General features: G+C 44.4%; 1 protein-coding gene across 1 annotated transcript in view; it reads right to left on the bottom strand.

Annotated features, from left to right (window-relative positions):
• Positions 1 to 17,888, bottom strand: part of EZR (ezrin) — a 151,418-nt gene that overhangs the window by 128,910 nt on the left and 4,620 nt on the right. The window contains exon 2 of the mRNA XM_085612150.1: positions 15,690 to 15,789. Within this exon, the coding sequence (XP_085468276.1) occupies positions 15,690 to 15,701 (12 nt within the window). The 5' untranslated portion in view covers positions 15,702 to 15,789. The remainder of the gene's footprint in view (positions 1 to 15,689; positions 15,790 to 17,888) is intronic.

Here is a 17,888-nt window from a genome sequence, read left to right as displayed (position 1 = left end):
TCCCTCTGTGGGAGCTTAAGTGCCAAAGACTTGCTTGTTGCTTAAAGTTTGTGTCAGGAAACCAACCACATCTTGGGAGGTGTTTGTCCATTTTATCCCTTTGTTCATTATTAAAGTAAACAAATAAAATGCTTGTATCCGAGACCCAAGAAGAGAAGGATGAGCAATAAAATAGTGGCACCACCTCTGCTTCTTACAAAGAGATGTATTTCTATTCACTGGCTGAGGAGGGAATAGCCATATTTTGAGGGGTGGTTGGGTGACTTACGCGAATAACTGTTGGTGAAGGAGCTGTGTATAGAGAAAGCGTGAATGGAGGGAGTTGTGCAGCAAACTAAGTGAAGAAGCAGGGTGTGATACATAAAATGATGAGAAACTATCATGCTTCTAATAGTTTTGAATAAATTGATGAGAAATTCATGTGGATGCATTAAGTGCCGGTGCTCCTACACCAGGTGTTGGTGTCGGCTGGGAATATAGAATCCCAAACATTGATGGCACAGAATATAATTTACACAATATCAAGTGACACACCTTGAAAGGTAAGTTCCTATGCATTTCCATATCTAAATCCACATATACATACCTTGGTGATATATATATTTCTTCAAAGTCTGTAGATGTGGAGTTAAGAACAGTAAATCCTTTCATCTCTCTGTGCACACACCTCCCAAAATGTTGCCCCTCACTAGTATGGTAACAATATTCTGTCTCATCTATATTTGGTATTTAATATTCCCCACTACAATCCCAGATAATACATCTTAAAATTATTGTTTTATTTACCTATGATTCCACTGACAAACATTCATTTTGTTGTTTGTTGATTTATGCAAATAAATATGGTTTGAAAAGAAAAACAAAATCATTATCACAACAAACTATGTATGAAGATTTATTGAAGTGTGCTGGCACTTGGATGTGCATCAATGTATGCGTCCTTTCAAACAGACTACTACTCGTTCACATCCCGTGAACAAAAGGACTCATGGGCTGCAGGAACCTATACAGTTACGCTTCTCGTAAACATTTTTTAGTACATGTATTGGATTTAAGAAAACATGATGGTTGAGCATGACACACTACTAGGTTTATGTATGAGTATACGTGTTAAATAACAAACAGCAATCACACGCTTTCATTATAATAAAGGTGTCGGCTCCCATCAAGTGATCCTGGTCCTATACAATCTCTTCCACACTGGCTTGAGAAGAACAAGGATCCTGGCAAATAATGAACTTGGGGGTTGGTGTTCAAGGCCAGTACAATAGTCGGCCAAAAGAAAGGACATTTCCACAATCTCACACAACAGATGAATACTTTAGAAAAGAATAAATAGTGACTTCCTGTCTCTCCCAGGCTACTTTTGCCCACTACAAATAACCATGCTTCCTACAGCATCAGTTCTGATGGAACTTGGGTGTCTACTTAACCCCTTCAGTGCCCATGACGAGATGGTCTCGTCATGGAGCGCGGTTGCGCTGTGCCCATGACGAGACTATCTCGTCATGAACCCCGCCCGCTAATGCAACGCCCGGCACAGGGCGGGGAAAGGGCGTGGCACTGAAGAGGTTAATGGTCTCTGGTCAGACCCTTGATGAGCCACGGAAATACAGGGCCACACGTTTGTGTGGCCCAGTTACGGGGTGCTCAGGTCATGATCTACTCTAACGATAGGCTGGCTGATGAGGCCTAATGGAATGATCTAGAGGAATCCGGGGGGGGGGGGGTCGCCATCATTGCTGCTGGAACGGTTGGGCTTACATGCCAACATAAATAGGTCCACTACATTGTACTGCTCTTATCTCTCAATGAGGAGCTAATAAAATTCACATATCTCCTTACGAGCCTTAACAATATCATCTGACAGAAATATTGTGTTGTAAGTATTGCTTACAAAAATATTACTAAAATGGTTTAGATTTTCTATCATCGACTCCAAAGTGGTGATACTTTTAAAAATAATATTTAGGACAAATATTTCTCCGAGACGATATTTAATTATGATGTTCTGGTTCCAGATCCAGTTATAATGCGTTCAGCTCTTTGGAAAGTGCATTTACAATAGAGAGCATGAATAAGGGTTGCAACTGGGTACCACGATGTGCTGAGATCATAGGCACTTAAAGGACAAAGTCAGAAACTGCATTTAGATAAAGTTATCATTACAAGCTACATAACAATCTCACAAAGTCTTAAACACTAAGCAGATGAACATTCAACTAATCGAAGAGGATAATAAATATACTGTACTAACCCTGAACAGACACAAATGTATTCGAAAATGAAATTTAAAATACTGGCGGTAGTAAATGAAACCCATAACACTTTAGTCAAATGTGTAGGGCCTAATGGTACATTAGAAACATTCTCTAAAAATATGGTAACATTTATAATCTAGGAAAGAAACAATAAATCACAAACTTTTTGATGCAATAAATTGAAGACCTCGAGTACCAAAATGCTTAAAACTGACCAATCTTCCAAACAATTTTCTTTTTGCTTTTTCATGTATTGCAAACTTGGCCCAAGGGCATTAGAGGGCTTTACATGAGCACCAGATTACATTAAACAAGGTCATATGTATGTATAGGTATTTATATAGCGCCGATGACCACTACGGGTATCTCAGCACCGTACTCATACCGCTGAAGGAACCCTTCCTGGCTTTCCATGTGAAGTGTCCACTCCTGGGCACCCCCATGGTGAGGCCAGGCATCCCAGCGCTGTTGGGGCCGTTGTGGAGATTAAGCAAGCTATTGCCCAGAGTTGCAGCGTGGGACCCAAGATTAGAATAGGCACTGAGGCGAGAATATCCGGTCCGCGGAGTTTATAGCCCGAGACCCTGCCGCAACAGGAATCGAACCCTAGTCCCGGACCAGTGCTCTGCATCGAGGTCTGCTGCTCTAACCATTGAGCCACACTTCTCCACATATATATATATATATATTTTTTCAGGCAATGCAGATTAAGTGACCAAGTGGCTGTTGAGCCAATGCCCAAACCTGGCTTCCCAAAGTTGACAGTACTGCTCGTAAGGCCACATCTCTGCTCCCATTTTGGGGGGGGTTCTTTCCGATTAAAAAATAAATGATCACCTCTCTACAGGTTTGAAGGTCAAAAATAGCTTTCAGACAACAATTTCAGTCTTTATTCATAACTGAACAGGAACGTACAATATGTAGAGTGTTTCATTTTGTAACCAGACAATCAACAATTTCCATTTCTAGCAGTAACGGGAACATAATTCAAATAAACTTGTTTCAACATTATGTGAATATTAGTATATAAAGACAACTTCGATCACAGGAGTGTGAGTTATACTCTAAAAGGGTTCTAGGTGTAAATCAAAAAGGTCTTTATCATACAATTTTCTAATTAAATTCTGTTTTGTTGCTTCTTTAAGCTGTAGGTATAAGATATCTATTAAATTCCACCCTCCTTTGAGGCCATCGGATAGGACAGTCAAGAATTAAACATTTCTGAGGGGGCGTGGCCAACAGCATGGCCGTGTAAGATGCGCTTTTGCCGAACTCCGGTGGAAAGCACCATCCGACAATAATTCCAGCAGTCTACAGGCTTGGAGAACACCTATTTTGGGAGCACTCCAGGACATTTATGAGGCGGAATAAACGGCCTGGGGTTTGTCTCACCACTCACCCCTATACGTTCGGGTGGGAGAGAGGCCCTGCACCGGTCAGGGGAGCTGGAGATTAGCAGTCTGGGACTTACAGAATAAGGAGGTGCTCCAGGGTCTCTGTGCGGACAATAAGTTTTCTTTGCCGAAAACGTGGGCTCGGTGCAGTCCGGGGTCACGATATGGGAAGCCTATAAAACAGTGTTACGGGACAGGGCCCAGAACAGGATAGCCTGGGAAAAGAGAAAGGCTGAGGAAGAACTCGCCACATTGGAAGCCCAAATTCTTACCCTAGAACGGCGGCACCTCACACATAGAGACCCGCAGGTGTTAAGGCAGTTAACGGATGCACAACACCAATATAGGGCTCTTGCCATGCAGGAGGCCAAGGCACAGGACCAAGTGACCTTGCCTAGGCTGTACTACATGGGCTACAAATCGGGAAAGCTCCTGGCATGGCATAGTCATAAAGAGATGGAAGCCCGTTGGGTGGAGAGCGTGGTAGACTCCTAAGGAATTAAACAAGCACAAGATACACAGATAGTACAGACATTCGCATCCTACTATCAGGGCTTCTACGAAGCCAGAGACCTGAGGGCACCTGCGGCCATATCGACTATCTGATGGACATTCACACCCCATCATTGGACAATGACGATAGGGAGGGCCTAGACTCGGACATAATTGTAGACAAAATCAAAATGGCTATAACTAGACTACGTCCTGGGAAAACCCCGGGCCCAAACGGTCTCCCTGCAGAATTTGACAAGAAAAGCACCAATCTCATAGGTACACACCTCCTACAGCTTTTCCAGGATGCCTCTCAAGAGGGAATCCTACCCATGGATCTGCAAATGGCCACGATTATACCTATCGACAAGCAGGGGAAGACCCCACAGATTGTGCTTCCTAACGCCCCATCTCCCTCCTTAATATGAAGGTGAAAATATTAGCAACTAGCCTGGCCCTGCGACTTTGTCAGGTCATCAATAACCTAGTACACCAAGACCAAACGGGCTTTCTGCCCGGTCGGGCGACCCGGCTGAACCTACGAAGGACCCACAACTGGCTCATGGCGGTCCAGGACTGGGACGACCCACACTTCCTACTGTCCCTAGACGCGGAAAAGGCGTTTGGCGCGGTACACTGGCCCTTCCTCAAGGCCACCCTGGTTAAATTTGGTATAGGCCCTAAGTTTCAGAAATGGATAGGGCTTTTATAAAGGGATCCCTGGGCGAGGATAAAGGTGAATGGCCAGATCTCCGGTGATTTCCCCATCAGATGGGGTACCCGACAGGGATGTCCACTCTCCCCACTACTCTTCCCTCTTACGATAGAGATATTGGCCTGTGTGGTTAGGCAGAGCTCGGAGATTCGAGGTTTCCGCATCACCCCAACGGATGCAGCGGAAGAAAAGATATCGCTTTATGTGGATGATGTCCTGCTTTATATTATTCACCCGACTATCACGATCCCTGCTCCGTTTGAAGTCATGGACCTCTACGGGGCATGCTACGGTTATGCCATAAACTGGCACAAATCGGTCATCTACAGCCCAAGAGCTGTGGCCGCCAGGCCTGCTCTCCATGGGACTCTGCAGATTGCACATACTGGGTTTACATATTTAGGGATCTACCTTACCACAGACAGGAGACTTTCATACCAGAAGAATATCCAGCAGGTCATAACCAATTTCGCAACAGATGCACAGAGATGGAAATCCCTCCCCCTCACAATCCCCCCCCCTCCCTCTACCGGCAAACCTTTCGAGCGGTAGATGCGGAGTTACGTTCCCTTCTATGGCTCGGAAAGCAGCCGAGGATTGCATTGACCACACTACACCGCAAACAATACAATTGGGGGATGTCACTGCCCGATATAGAGGCCTACTACTGGGCGGAACATCTAACTCCAGTGAACGAATGGCTCCATGCCACGGCAGACCACCCCACCTGCAGGTTAGAAAGAGAAACTATGGCAAAACTGCACATACATGTATTATCTCTACGGGGGAAGGGACAGGGGAAGACTTCTCCCAGCCACGCAAGTTACACTGGAGGTCTGGGACAGGGCATCATAGCATTGAGATGGGATCGCAAACCTACAAAGCAAACACCTAGTGGCATTGTCCCTGGTTAAAAGAAATACACAAACTGAGGGGTTTCGAGGGATGGGATGCCATTGGCATTTCCACCATAGGTGACGTTCTAGCCAAGGGTAAACTCAAAAGTTTCCGTGAGCTGCAGACGGACTTTGGGTTGCACGCCTCTCAATTTCTCAAATATGCACAACTTCGACATGCCTGGCAGGCGGAGGGCTCCTTATCCTCCTTGCTGCCAAAATATGCACCATTGGTGGGACGCCTACTAAAAGAGCACGTGCTTAGTAAGGCGGTCTCGCTAACATATCAGACCTTGAATAATAATGCGCCAGACAGGTTGGGGAGACTGAGGGAGTCCTGGGAACTTAACTTAGTTACACTTGAAAATATAGACTGGGAGGCAGCTTTAATGCATCACCGCGAGGTGGCCATTAAATCCCGTCTTTGTCTCATTCAATACAAGGTCCTACATAGGGTTCGTTATGATAGGGCCCGGCTCCACCGCATGGGCCGCGCCAGTGACCCGAATTGCCCGAGATGTGGACAAGCACAGGGGCACTTCTACCATACCATCCGGGGCTGCCCCGTCATACAGATTTACTGGGAAACAGTGTTGGGTGAGCTGAGCAAGGTTCTAGGCATAACACTAACATTGGACCCTAAATTCACACTGCTGGGCATTCCCGGAGATGTAGACTTAGGCCGCCTGCAGCTCATTTTTGCCATGTTAGCTCTGGTGGTGGCAAAACAGGACGTAGCTCGAACATGGGGTGTGACGGCCCCACCTCAACTCAGAGATTGGAAGACGGGAATGGATATGTACATGGCGGCAGAGAGGGTCACATATAAGGCAATGAGTTTGCCCGAGAAAGTTCCGTAGGGTAATTGGGAAATGAAGGGCATACTATGGGCTGGATGGAGGACTGGGTGATTAGCGGGCCTTCCGGAGGTCCTTACATTCCCTCTAGATGTGGTTGTCGACCCGCTTATCCCCGAACATTCCAGACGGGGAAGAATCATGGCACACTGCTGTGGGGAATGGTGAATGGGTGGGTTATACAAGCTCCGGATACCTGAAGGGATGACGATTTGGGATTATTTGTGATGAGGATTGTATATGTATGCCTTTGCATGACTGTAACCGAAGGAACTCAGCTTTCTTTTGTTTTGTGCAAAATGCAAATAAAAACATTAAAAAAGAATTAAACATTTCCTGGACTCTGCCATAATTTCGCTCCAAACATATGCTTGAAAAGAATTGCTGTTGCCATGTGGATTCAGTAGCATAAATTTAGGATTTGGGTTTCCGATGCCAAACATTATCTAAACCGGTACATTTTAAGTCAAGCCTGAGCTTGCATGGATGTAGATGGAAGCCCAAATAATGGCCTAGGAGCTGTACACTGCATTAAGTCCAACTATCGCGATAACTTTCCTTGGTAGGCCTCCATTTCATTCACAAAAGATAGCATTCATTTGCACCAAAGTGCTGACAATACTGGAACAGCAGAGGGGCTTAGTCATTTAACATATAATCACTTCATGCCACAAATCAATGGGGACTTTTATACTTTAAACGTGCAAAATTGTATTTATGGTGCCCCCCACTCTCGGGCCAAAGGGCGATATGATTACCAGTGGATGAATGTTCAACTTGCACGTTGTCTAATAGTCATCTTCATGCTTGATGGTGCTTAAACCCGAAAGGCTAAAATCTTCATCTCTGATGTATTCACCACTAGCTTATTGACTGGATGAATCCAAAGCCTGTAGTGATCTTTGCAGCCCCAATTCCATAAAATCAAAGATTATCAGCAAACAACAGCAGAAAACTCGTAACCCCAGTTGAGACTTGGGTGAGTATAATATCATACAACGTCTCAATGGGAGTCAATGAAAGAATACAATTTAGAAAACAAATAAATTACTCAAAAACATGTAGCCCAACTGTTAAATGTCAGAGCAATTGTATTGCACGTGTTTTTGTGTAAGTAATTTGCTTTCTAAATTGTGTACATTCATTGACTCCCGTTGAGACATTGTTGTATGACATTAAAATCAAAGATGTCAGTGTCACTGGCATATTGAAATACTGGAATTTGTTTGATGTGAACATGGAGGAAAAGATCTAGCATTCTATAATTCAGCTCCTAAATCCATGGCAAACAAAATTAAAATAAGTGGTGCATACACCCATCTTTTCTTAATCCCCTATTTGATAAGAATATAATCTGAAACTGTATGGTTACAAGCCAACTTAACCCAGATCTATGCATTACTCAAAAAGCTTTGAATTGCACAAAACAGTTGAAATGTGCCAATCAGCTAGCTTCTACCACATGAATGCCCTGACCTCTCCATCCAAAGCGGTCTCGTTGAAGCAGGCATTGAGCTGAACTTTCTTAATCAAAACAAGCCAATGGACAAGAGGGCTAAAATATTAGCAGAGTGCCACTATTGGAATGGAAATCAGTTTTAATAATATGGCGAGAGATCATTTCCAACCAATCAATCCTCCAGATCAGACAACAATGTTCTGGCACATGCGTTTGCCACAATTCCCATAATGCTACACAGCAAACCAGCAGCGGCCGGCACCGATCGGAGGTAGGGGGCGGGAGGATGCAGGGGGAAGTGGGTATAAAAAAAATAAAATAAAAAGTACCTTCTTGCCGCTTCCTCCCCGCGTCTCTCCTCCGTAGTCCTCCCTCGGCCTCAACAGGAAATACACCCAGGCTCCCAGTCAGCCAATCACAACTCTGCCGTAGCAGCGTTGTGATTGGTCTGAGCACTGTGTTTCGGTGCTCAGATGCTGACTGGGAGCCTGGGCCTGTCCTCCATGCAGCAGCCTGCGTGGAGAACATGCAAAATGCGCAGGACTGTTTTGGGCAGCCCCAGAGGGCCGGCTAGGCAGTCATTTCGCACTCAGAAGGGTGCTACCACTCCTTCCTTGATCTCACACAAAGCTGGGGAAGTAGGAGAAAATAAAATGATAATAACTCGAGTTATTATCATTTTATTTTCCCTTTGTTTCACTGCAAAAAAGCAGTGGGGCGGTGCTTCTCCGCCTTAGCGGAGCATCCACCACTGCAGAAAATGTTGTTATGGTGGGAATGGTTACAAGAGTGGGTGAAAGATGCATTCACTCCAGGACTAGGGGACTGCAGCCATTTGTAAACAAGAGGACATGAGTGAAAAAACACACTGCCCCCATACCTGGATCTTTTAAGCAACTTAGGATATTGATCATAGGGTCCAGGTGCCTGCTCAATATTCCCTGGTGAACACCCAATACCTGTACCATGGATAGCATATAGAGAATGTATGCCAGGCTTGTCATCAACATAATTTTTATATGATTTACCCATATATGGCCAATACGTTAACACAGTGAGGATGAACTGCAAATGCTTACAAAGGCTGTAGTCTTACATATATGCAAGTAGCATGTCTAAATATGCAGAAGATAAGCAGTCACTTCCTGCAAGTATATATTCCTAAAGTTTCAATATACGTCAGCAATAAAACAAGTGGAGGACAAACGAACCAATAAAAGTGAAGGGATGATGGAGGCTGCAAACAAGTGTGGATCCCAGTTGTTCATTTGGCACGGCAGATAAGACCAGTGTCCCCGTAGATACAATTGTCTTTGAAGACTCTCACCCATCCCCAACGTTCTTCACCACTTTTAATGTTTTGTTTCTATTACAAAAGCCTCTTTTATTTTTCTTCACTTGTTATTGCATTTTGTAGATGCTCTGGGGTTTTATTGCAATCCAGGATTACAACTATGTACAAATGGTCACATGCCGCGCCCCATATTATTTTCCAATTCGGAAATGGTCATGTCTTTCGCAATGAAATAAGTTTTTGTCAAATTAAACTAATTGAGCTTAGGTTTCTGTAAGGGAAAAATGTGCTGGATCTCGGTAAGTTAAATTTATATTCGGTGTTCATATTTGGCCCTAGCATCCAATAGGTCGTGTACTTCCACGGAACCAAACCTCCACTATGGGTGACGTTAAGAAATTAATGACCGTGCTTTTACCTGGTGGGCCGCCGAGCTGGAGCTCTCATGCATTTTCTCAGTGCTTCCTCAGATCAAGTCAGCTTCCCGCCTTAGGGCAAGGGGCCACTGCTTTAATTTGTTTTAAAATTGCAAGCAACGAGTTATTATCCCCCCAAAAATGATGTAGGTAATCACTTGTTGTTTTATTTTCCCAGTGCATCCTCTTTCTGGCAATGCCCTTTCATTGTGCTTGGTGATCACAGAAGCAAGCACCGAGTAGACTTGTTTAGGTGTTGACTTCCTACAGGGCTCCCCATCAAGCAAAGCTGCCAGCAGAGGACTACTCTATGGAACACTGAAAAGGTCACATATGTTATGGAGTCAGGGATGCGACGTTTTGTGGTAGAAATACACATTGCTTTAATTATGAAATGCGTTGAAGTTTCAATATAGTAACATTATGAACCTCTCTAAAGTGGAATAAATGGTATACTGAAGTGATGAGAAGAGACCAGAGCAGGGCCGGACTGGCCGTAGTGGGCACCAGGCATTTCCCTGGTGGGCCATCAGGGTTGGGGGCCGGTTTGGGCCCTTAGGGGGCAGTTTTTGTTACTGGGGTCCAGCAATATCGGCCCCTGTAACAAAATCGGCCGAAAACGGCCCTAGCACCCAGCTCGGCTGCACCTCCTCCCCCAGGGGGGCTGGCCGAGTAGTTTGCCAGGGCCGGTTTCGGTACCCAGTCCGGCCCTGGACCAGACACCCTTGCCAATATACATCAAATGTGACTGACTTTTATGTTCTACTGCTCACCTTGAAAAAGGCCAAAGCGAAACATGCCAACTGCAGAACTTTTGAAGAGATGATTTGAAGATTAAAATTGGTTTATCTCACTACCTTCTCAACTAAAAATCAAAAATTGTACAGACCTCTGTAATTTTAATTGCAAACCTTCATGTAAGGCCAATAGCACTTAACCCCTTGAGTGCCCGCCCCTTTCCCCGCCCTGTGCCGGGCGTTTCATTAGCGGGCGGGGTTTATGACGAGCTGGTCTCGTCATGGGCACAGCGCAACCGCGGCCCATGACGAGACCAGCTCGTCATGGGCACTCAAGAGGTTAATAAGCACAAAAAAACAGTATAAATATTGCTTCTATTTGGTAACTTCCCAATGTTGCTCATAAAACGGACTTTCTTTCAAGTCAACACTGAAGAATCACAGGCTCATTGGTCAGAAGCAGTGGCAGCATTTTCATCACTCCAGCAATACAGAATCTTGCCAGTTGAAGCACTCCCCTCTACTCAAAAAAAGGAAGTTTTGAACCTTTATTCAATCACTGGGTAACACCATTAGGTGGCTCAGTAAGAAGTGCTGACCCCATCACTCTGCAGCCCGAAGGAGGAACACTTAGGAGGTCACTGAGACTGAGGACACAGAGGCAGGATCAGCTTTAAGACGCACCAATGGAAATATGCCTCGGGCAATCTTAACCCCCGGCCAGGTCTTCGTGATGCAGGCCAGCGGTGGGAAATAGGTCGTGCAAGGAAACGAGCAGGTCTGAAAAAGCAGAAATCGGGAAGACTAGACGATTCATGGCGCTGCCTCGGATTGTCATGATTTCAAGCATGCGTTCTGTCTTGCCTGGTGCTAGATACTTTAAGTTTCGCAAAGTCAATGAACATCGACTGACTAATAAACTGGTATCCAAGCTTAGGAGGCCACAGCTGTATCATGCTCCTGCACCGAAGAAGGCCATTAAACTTCCCAATTCATTGAGTGTCTGCTCTCACTCAACAAGTAGCTTCTCTTAACAATAGAAAGTTACTTCCCATCCTAGTTACGCCCTGAAGAATTGGGATTTACATAATAGGACAGATTTGACATGTTCTTCTGTCACTGATGGATGAATCTCTGCATTACAAACCAGCATACATGTTAATTACACTGCTCTGTTGATCCTAGCCCATGGCTGGAATCCTCATCTAGATTCACAGCACGCCACACATCATTTAAGATTGCATAAACCACCAATCTTTTCATTGATTGGTAATTGTGCAAGAGAAAGCATTCTTGATTTGTAAAGAACTGACAATGGGGGTAAGAGCGAGCAGCAAGTTCTTGCTGCTAGCCAAACACATCATTTCTTACAGTCAAGCAAAAACAAAAAGAATCAAAGATCTGCTATGAAACAAATCACACACACAGTCCCTGGCCTCCTCCAAATGAGCCCCTGGATTTAAAACTTTGGGAACATGGCGCAGGGTCACAGCAGCAGATAAGGGGGCAGATTTACAAAGAATATGGATAACAGCGACAAAGGCTGATGAGTTACAAGTGCTCGCAGGATCCACTGCCCAGCTTCCTCCCCACAGCCAGGGTTGGGTAGGCCTTTTATTCCTCCGGGTGATTCCCCGGTGCGACGGAGCCCATGGAGGCGCCGTTTTGAGAGCCTGCAGCAGCTCCTGATTTGTGTGACAGCTCCCCGAGGTTCTTTATAGCAGGCATGGAGAGGCTTCAAGGGAGAGAGAAATAGAGAGAGGGAGGGAGAAGGTAGAGAAAGTGATTAGTGAAGGAGAAGGGAGAGAAGGGGGGGGGGGGGGAAGAGAGAAAATGGATGGATATATTGAAGGAAAGAGATTGTGTGAGGAGGCGAAGGGAGCACGGCTGGCTTGTGCAGGTTTGCTTGGGCTGCTTGTGGTTCCCCAGTCCGGCCCCACTCACAGCAGACCCTCTCAGGGCTCTGTCATGATGCAGTCTAAGGTTCGGGGGACAGACCCTACAGGAGACCCCAGAATTGTGAGTAGCCCGGTTGAGGTCGGCTGTTATTATTTTGTTCTTTTACGGAAAGTGGACACAGACCTTTAATAAACAGCTTCGGGTACTGTGCCTTGGAAAAGCATATGCACTGGCCCTTCCAATGAGCTTTATTTGTCTTGAATTAGAAAGTTAGCAGTTAATGTTCTTCAGATAGCTGCCATTAATTGTACATGTCAGAGACATCTCATTAAGAAATTGAATAACAGGACATTTCCGCGGAAACCATTAGATTTGCCTTCGACTCATGGTTGTGTCAACCTTGGGTTGAAAATACGAAGATCGTGTCCCACAACAGGTTTTAACCAGCAGCAAATTTGCCCATACCACATCTAAAGATACTGTGGCAAATGTGGATTGACGACAAAAGGGTTTGAGCACCACTCCGCATGCAAAACTCTGACCACGTATCCATCCACCCAAAGAGAACCAAGCTTTGCTCAAGATTAATCTTTAAAGGAATTCAGAGCGGAAGGCTCAATGACTAAACTTGCGTGTTTGAGGTGAGATATACACAGCATACTAGAAAGGGCAAAGTCTAAGTTAAATCAACATGGGCAAGTACGAACAAGCAATGAGTGTGAAAAATGAATGGTTTCTTTCAGATAAACCCTACTGTAAAATCTTAAAGCATTCCCACCTTTACATACCGACTACACTCATACATTTAACTTAACCTTCTCAAAGGAGACCTTCACTTTGGTTTCTGTGCTCTCTCACTTTAAGTTTTATCGCAGGCTTCCAAGGTTATCTTCTCTCTAGCAACTAATATCCAAACTACAGTTGCCTACTCTGTGTCTTTCTTGCGAAATTAAACATTAATAGGAAAACACATACTCTAAGTCGCACTTCAGCATCAGGAGAATCCGTCGTTTTGAAACAGTGAAATAAAGCCAACAGATTAAAGATTTAACTTTAAGAGTCTAACTTGAGTATTCAGTAGACTTATTTGTCAAATGATTGTAGTCTGCTGCCATTATTAAACTGCCTGTGAAATTAGGAGAGAATGTGGCCTAATGGCTAGAGCGGTCGACCTCGAAGCTAGGGAACCTGAATCGAGTCTCAGCAGGGAAGCTCAACAGCCTGTGATTCTGGGCAAATCACCTAATATCCCTGTACCTATCAAAATAAATGTCAGCCTGTAATGCAACTGGTGCTCATGTAAAGCGCTCTAATATCTTTGGTTCAAGTTCGAGCTATATAACACGTTTTAAAAACTCTAAAGGTATGCGCAGTATAGACTCACCGATGTCTACTAACAATAGTCATTAGTATTTACATAAAATGACAATGCCGCAAGAAAGGTTTCAGATGTTTTGCTCCTCATCAATGAAGTGCAGTATTAGTCCCATGGCACTGTGTGCTCCACTAGCCGCATCTAGGCACTGCAGTCTCACTTCTTGAGTAACACTGATCGAATTGAAAAAGTGATGGGGTGAAATTTTTTGATTTAACCTCAATTACGGTCACATAGGATTTAAGCTCCTACTCAGTAATGTGGCCCAGCAAAGTTGAAACCAGTCTGGGGTTGCCTGAAAACCAATGGCCAGTTCAAATTGAGGCCAAGGTTGAGTTGCATTTGAGTGGTCCCTATCTGTAGGGGGGTTGCATGTCAGAATCCCGCATGTGTTAAGCATGCATGCCTCCACAACGCAGGCATTAGAATGAATGCATAGTTATGATGTGTTCCTTTAGCATGCAAGTCATTACAACGACTTGCCTTGGGGGTGGGGGGGGGGGGGGGCGGGAGCGCTAGTCTTTAGAATAGTATAATTTATTGTTCCAACTCCAATCAATGAAACAGTAGGAAAGATGTTGCACTTAAAATCCAACACCACTCCACAAATGCGCCCCCTAAAGCAAGTTGTTGTAAGGACTTGCGTGTTAACAAATGCCTAGTAATTACTCGTTCCTTCTATTACTGGTGTAAAGGCACACAAATTCGGGGGCAGAACCATAGAGCTACTATTTCCAGCCATCTATGCAAAAAGCATGAGCATGGACCAAAGATCCAATGCTCTCATGGCCCAGTCACATCTGTTGCCTTCACCACGGCTGCCCGGTGTACCCAGGCATAATATTTATGAAGTGTAGTATGGTTAGCTAAAGAACTGAACAATAACACTGGTGGATAACGAGAAGACAACATAACAACGAATGTATGGGTTCTAATGGGAGGGCTCACATTTCCTTTCCAATTGGCTTGTAATGCCGGATTGGGCCAGTAACCGGGTTTACCAGCCCCATTGTGAGTCACAAGTTGTGCTAGAACACCAGGGACTTCTGTCTTTCGATCAGACATTTCACCTGTGGCAAAACATCCAGGTGCAAACTTCAGAAGTAAATAGAGAAAAAAAAAATGTGTGAACAAAGAGGTAACTTGAGAAATTATCTATGCCAAGTCAGTCAAGCAATTCCAAGTACAAAACCACCAAAGTAGACATTTGTAGTTATACACAACACAGCAATATACCAATACCAGTGGCACAGAAGGAACAATAAGCGCAACCTAGGCTGGTCGTTTGTCTACCTGCTTTGTTATCATCGACATTAATAGGCCATTAAACTTTGTTCTTCTCCAGGTGACTTCTCCAGCCTCATGCCAGTATTTATTAGATGCCATTGCAAGTTCTTTAACTGATTAGGCACCCACAATTCTAGCAACCATGCAGGCCATGCACTCTGGAGCCCTTCTTTAATGAAGAACTATGTTATGTCTGTTCTCGTGACAAACTTTCCTTTGTGACCGCCCCTTTAACTAAAACCTCACCATCAACGAATTGTTATCACCTTGATTGTATGCATTATCTGAGGTCTACAAATTCCCACACTATATCGCCTATCAATTCCAGAACGACTGATTTCAGGCCTAGCAGCTCCTCCTAATATTTCTGGCACAGCCCTAACCATCATGCTAGTGCTGCTCTGGTCTACCTCTAAACATCCCCTATGCTGAGGCAGATGCCGTCTTCCAATATACAAGCTTCTCCAGAGGAGGCATCCCCAATGATTCATACTGCAGAAAAACAGCATCCTTTCTTCTGTGGAATAAAACTCTTACATTGTACCTCTAGTTGTGTCTGTCACACTGAAGCGCCCCAATAGGTTAAAGATTGTATTGCATGTCTTACCGGTTTCGGCATGTTTGCGTTTTCCTGCTTCTTTTCTTTGCCTAGTGAAAAATTCTCTTCTCTGTGGCTGGTTGCTGTGCAGACCTTTGTTTGTCAACGCCTTGAAAGAGAAGAAGGAAAATTCAAATAAGGCGCCAATCTCAGGGTTATGGGCATTGAAAAGGCATTTCGGTAAACATTATGCAGCTTAAGCATGTGCTGTTTTAGACTATAAATCAGATAAAAGTATAAAAAAATTAAACAGTTCCCACTCATGTCTCCCATTGTGGTGGCCTGGTCACTACGCTAAAAATAAACCTTGATAGCTCCCACAGCCTGCCCTGTTGCCAATAGCATCGCTGTTGCTTCAGACAAGAGGCCAATACCTGAGAACAGACCCCCCTTGGCGTTGCCAGACTCTGTTTCATTAAATGCTATACATGCCCCGAACAATAGTGCTCAATCTTAGATTTGATCGATGTGCTGTGGTTTTGTTTGTTTTTTAGAAAAATAAAACAAAATGGAGAGAAATGTACACCGGAGCAACAGAAAATGTACACCATTCCTCCCTTTAAAACACAAAAGTTTGTAGGTGGTTGAAAAATGGCCATCAACAAACAACAGCCTTTTCAGTTAATTTCTTAGGCCTAGATTTACTAATGTTTAGAATGGGTGGTCATGAGAGGCAAAAAAGTGCATCAACTTTTACACACAACAGCATTTTTATTGCAAAAGTGGCCAACTGCGCAGCGCAAAACAGCATTGTTTCACAAAACCAGAATAAAAAGTAACGTGCAATATGGGTATCCTGGGAAGTGAATAGTGCAAACACCCATGGGGCTTTATGGTAACCCATACATACTAAATCATACAAATTAACTAGACCTAGCGCAGCACGCAAAACGAATGTCAAAAGAAAACTGGAGCAAAAATTGAGCATGAGTCAGAGTAGGCAACAGCGCATCAATTTTACTGTGTATTTTATGCAAAAGTTAGGTCAACCATGGGTGGTCGTATGAGTGACGATCCCTCCTCAAGGGTTGCCTGGGAGTTCCCAAGTTACGCAATCAGGCTCCGTGGTACGCGAGCACCAGACGGTTTGCATGATCAGTGAAATCCTAAGCGTGTAACACTTGTTAAATATTATGCTGCACTAATTTTTGCCCAATTCGTGCAATGCAACAACATATATTTGAACTCTGAGATCTCAGATAGTCTGCCATTAATTATGCTGGCTAGAGGAACTTTCTAAAAATACCAAAATGGAGCCCAATTGCACATAAGGGGCATGCGTGGTCTGGCACCAAGACAAAGAGGTTTTTGCTAAAACTTACTAAAACCTGCCCCAGTACAAAAGGATCCGGACCACTAATAGAGAAGTAGAGAGTAAGATCCAGCCCAGATTTACAGGACACGTGCACCTTTTAGTAAAGCCTCCACCTAAAAGAAAGACTGGTAGTTAGCGAGAAATCCAGATGCAACATTGACGCCGAGTCAGGTTGTGTAAACACACAACGTCTCTTTCCCAGTGAGGGGAGTGCCTCTCCAGGAGCTGCACACCTGCCAACCGTTGTCAGTGACCTGAACAACACTCGAGGTTGGCGTGGCCTTTCTTGCAGTTAACTCTAGCAGCACTCCAGGGAACAAACTTACTCATAGGGTAAGGTGAAGCAAAATTGTCATTTGTGGCTTTGTTTCAGACACAGCGCCGGGCTGTCGAACCTGCAGATCACACGAGATGCACTTTGATAAACTTATACATAACTTTGGTTGATTTAAGGAGTCAGAAAAGTCCAAGTTGTCCATGCAAACCTCAACAACCTAAAAGTTGCTTATGCACTACACAGACAAGTACTGCGTATCTTCAGCACTTAATTAAAAAAAAAAAAATAGGTGCCAGGGTCCTCATCAGGAGGCCATGACAGCTTGCAACACCCACTGCCCCTCCCAGTGCTGCCAATGACAGTACCAACACAACTACTAACCATCACCCCGCTACAAGTATGACTTTTCAGACTGTTAGAGACCCCCAAAGCTATAGGAATGACATGGGCTGCTGGTATTAGGTGCTTTTAATATATATTGAATTAATAAACAACTGTTGTTCTGCTAATCTTTTAATTGCACAAACAGCCCACCATGTGGCAGCTGTCATAAGTGCCCGTGTTGACAGTTAAGTGCCTGTGCCGAGCACTGGAAACAACTGGCTCAAATTAAGCA

The sequence above is a fragment of the Triturus cristatus genome, chromosome 6, assembly GCF_964204655.1.
Source record: "Triturus cristatus chromosome 6, aTriCri1.1, whole genome shotgun sequence".
NCBI lineage: Eukaryota > Metazoa > Chordata > Amphibia > Caudata > Salamandridae > Triturus > Triturus cristatus.
This window is presented reverse-complemented; position numbering and strand designations above follow the sequence as displayed.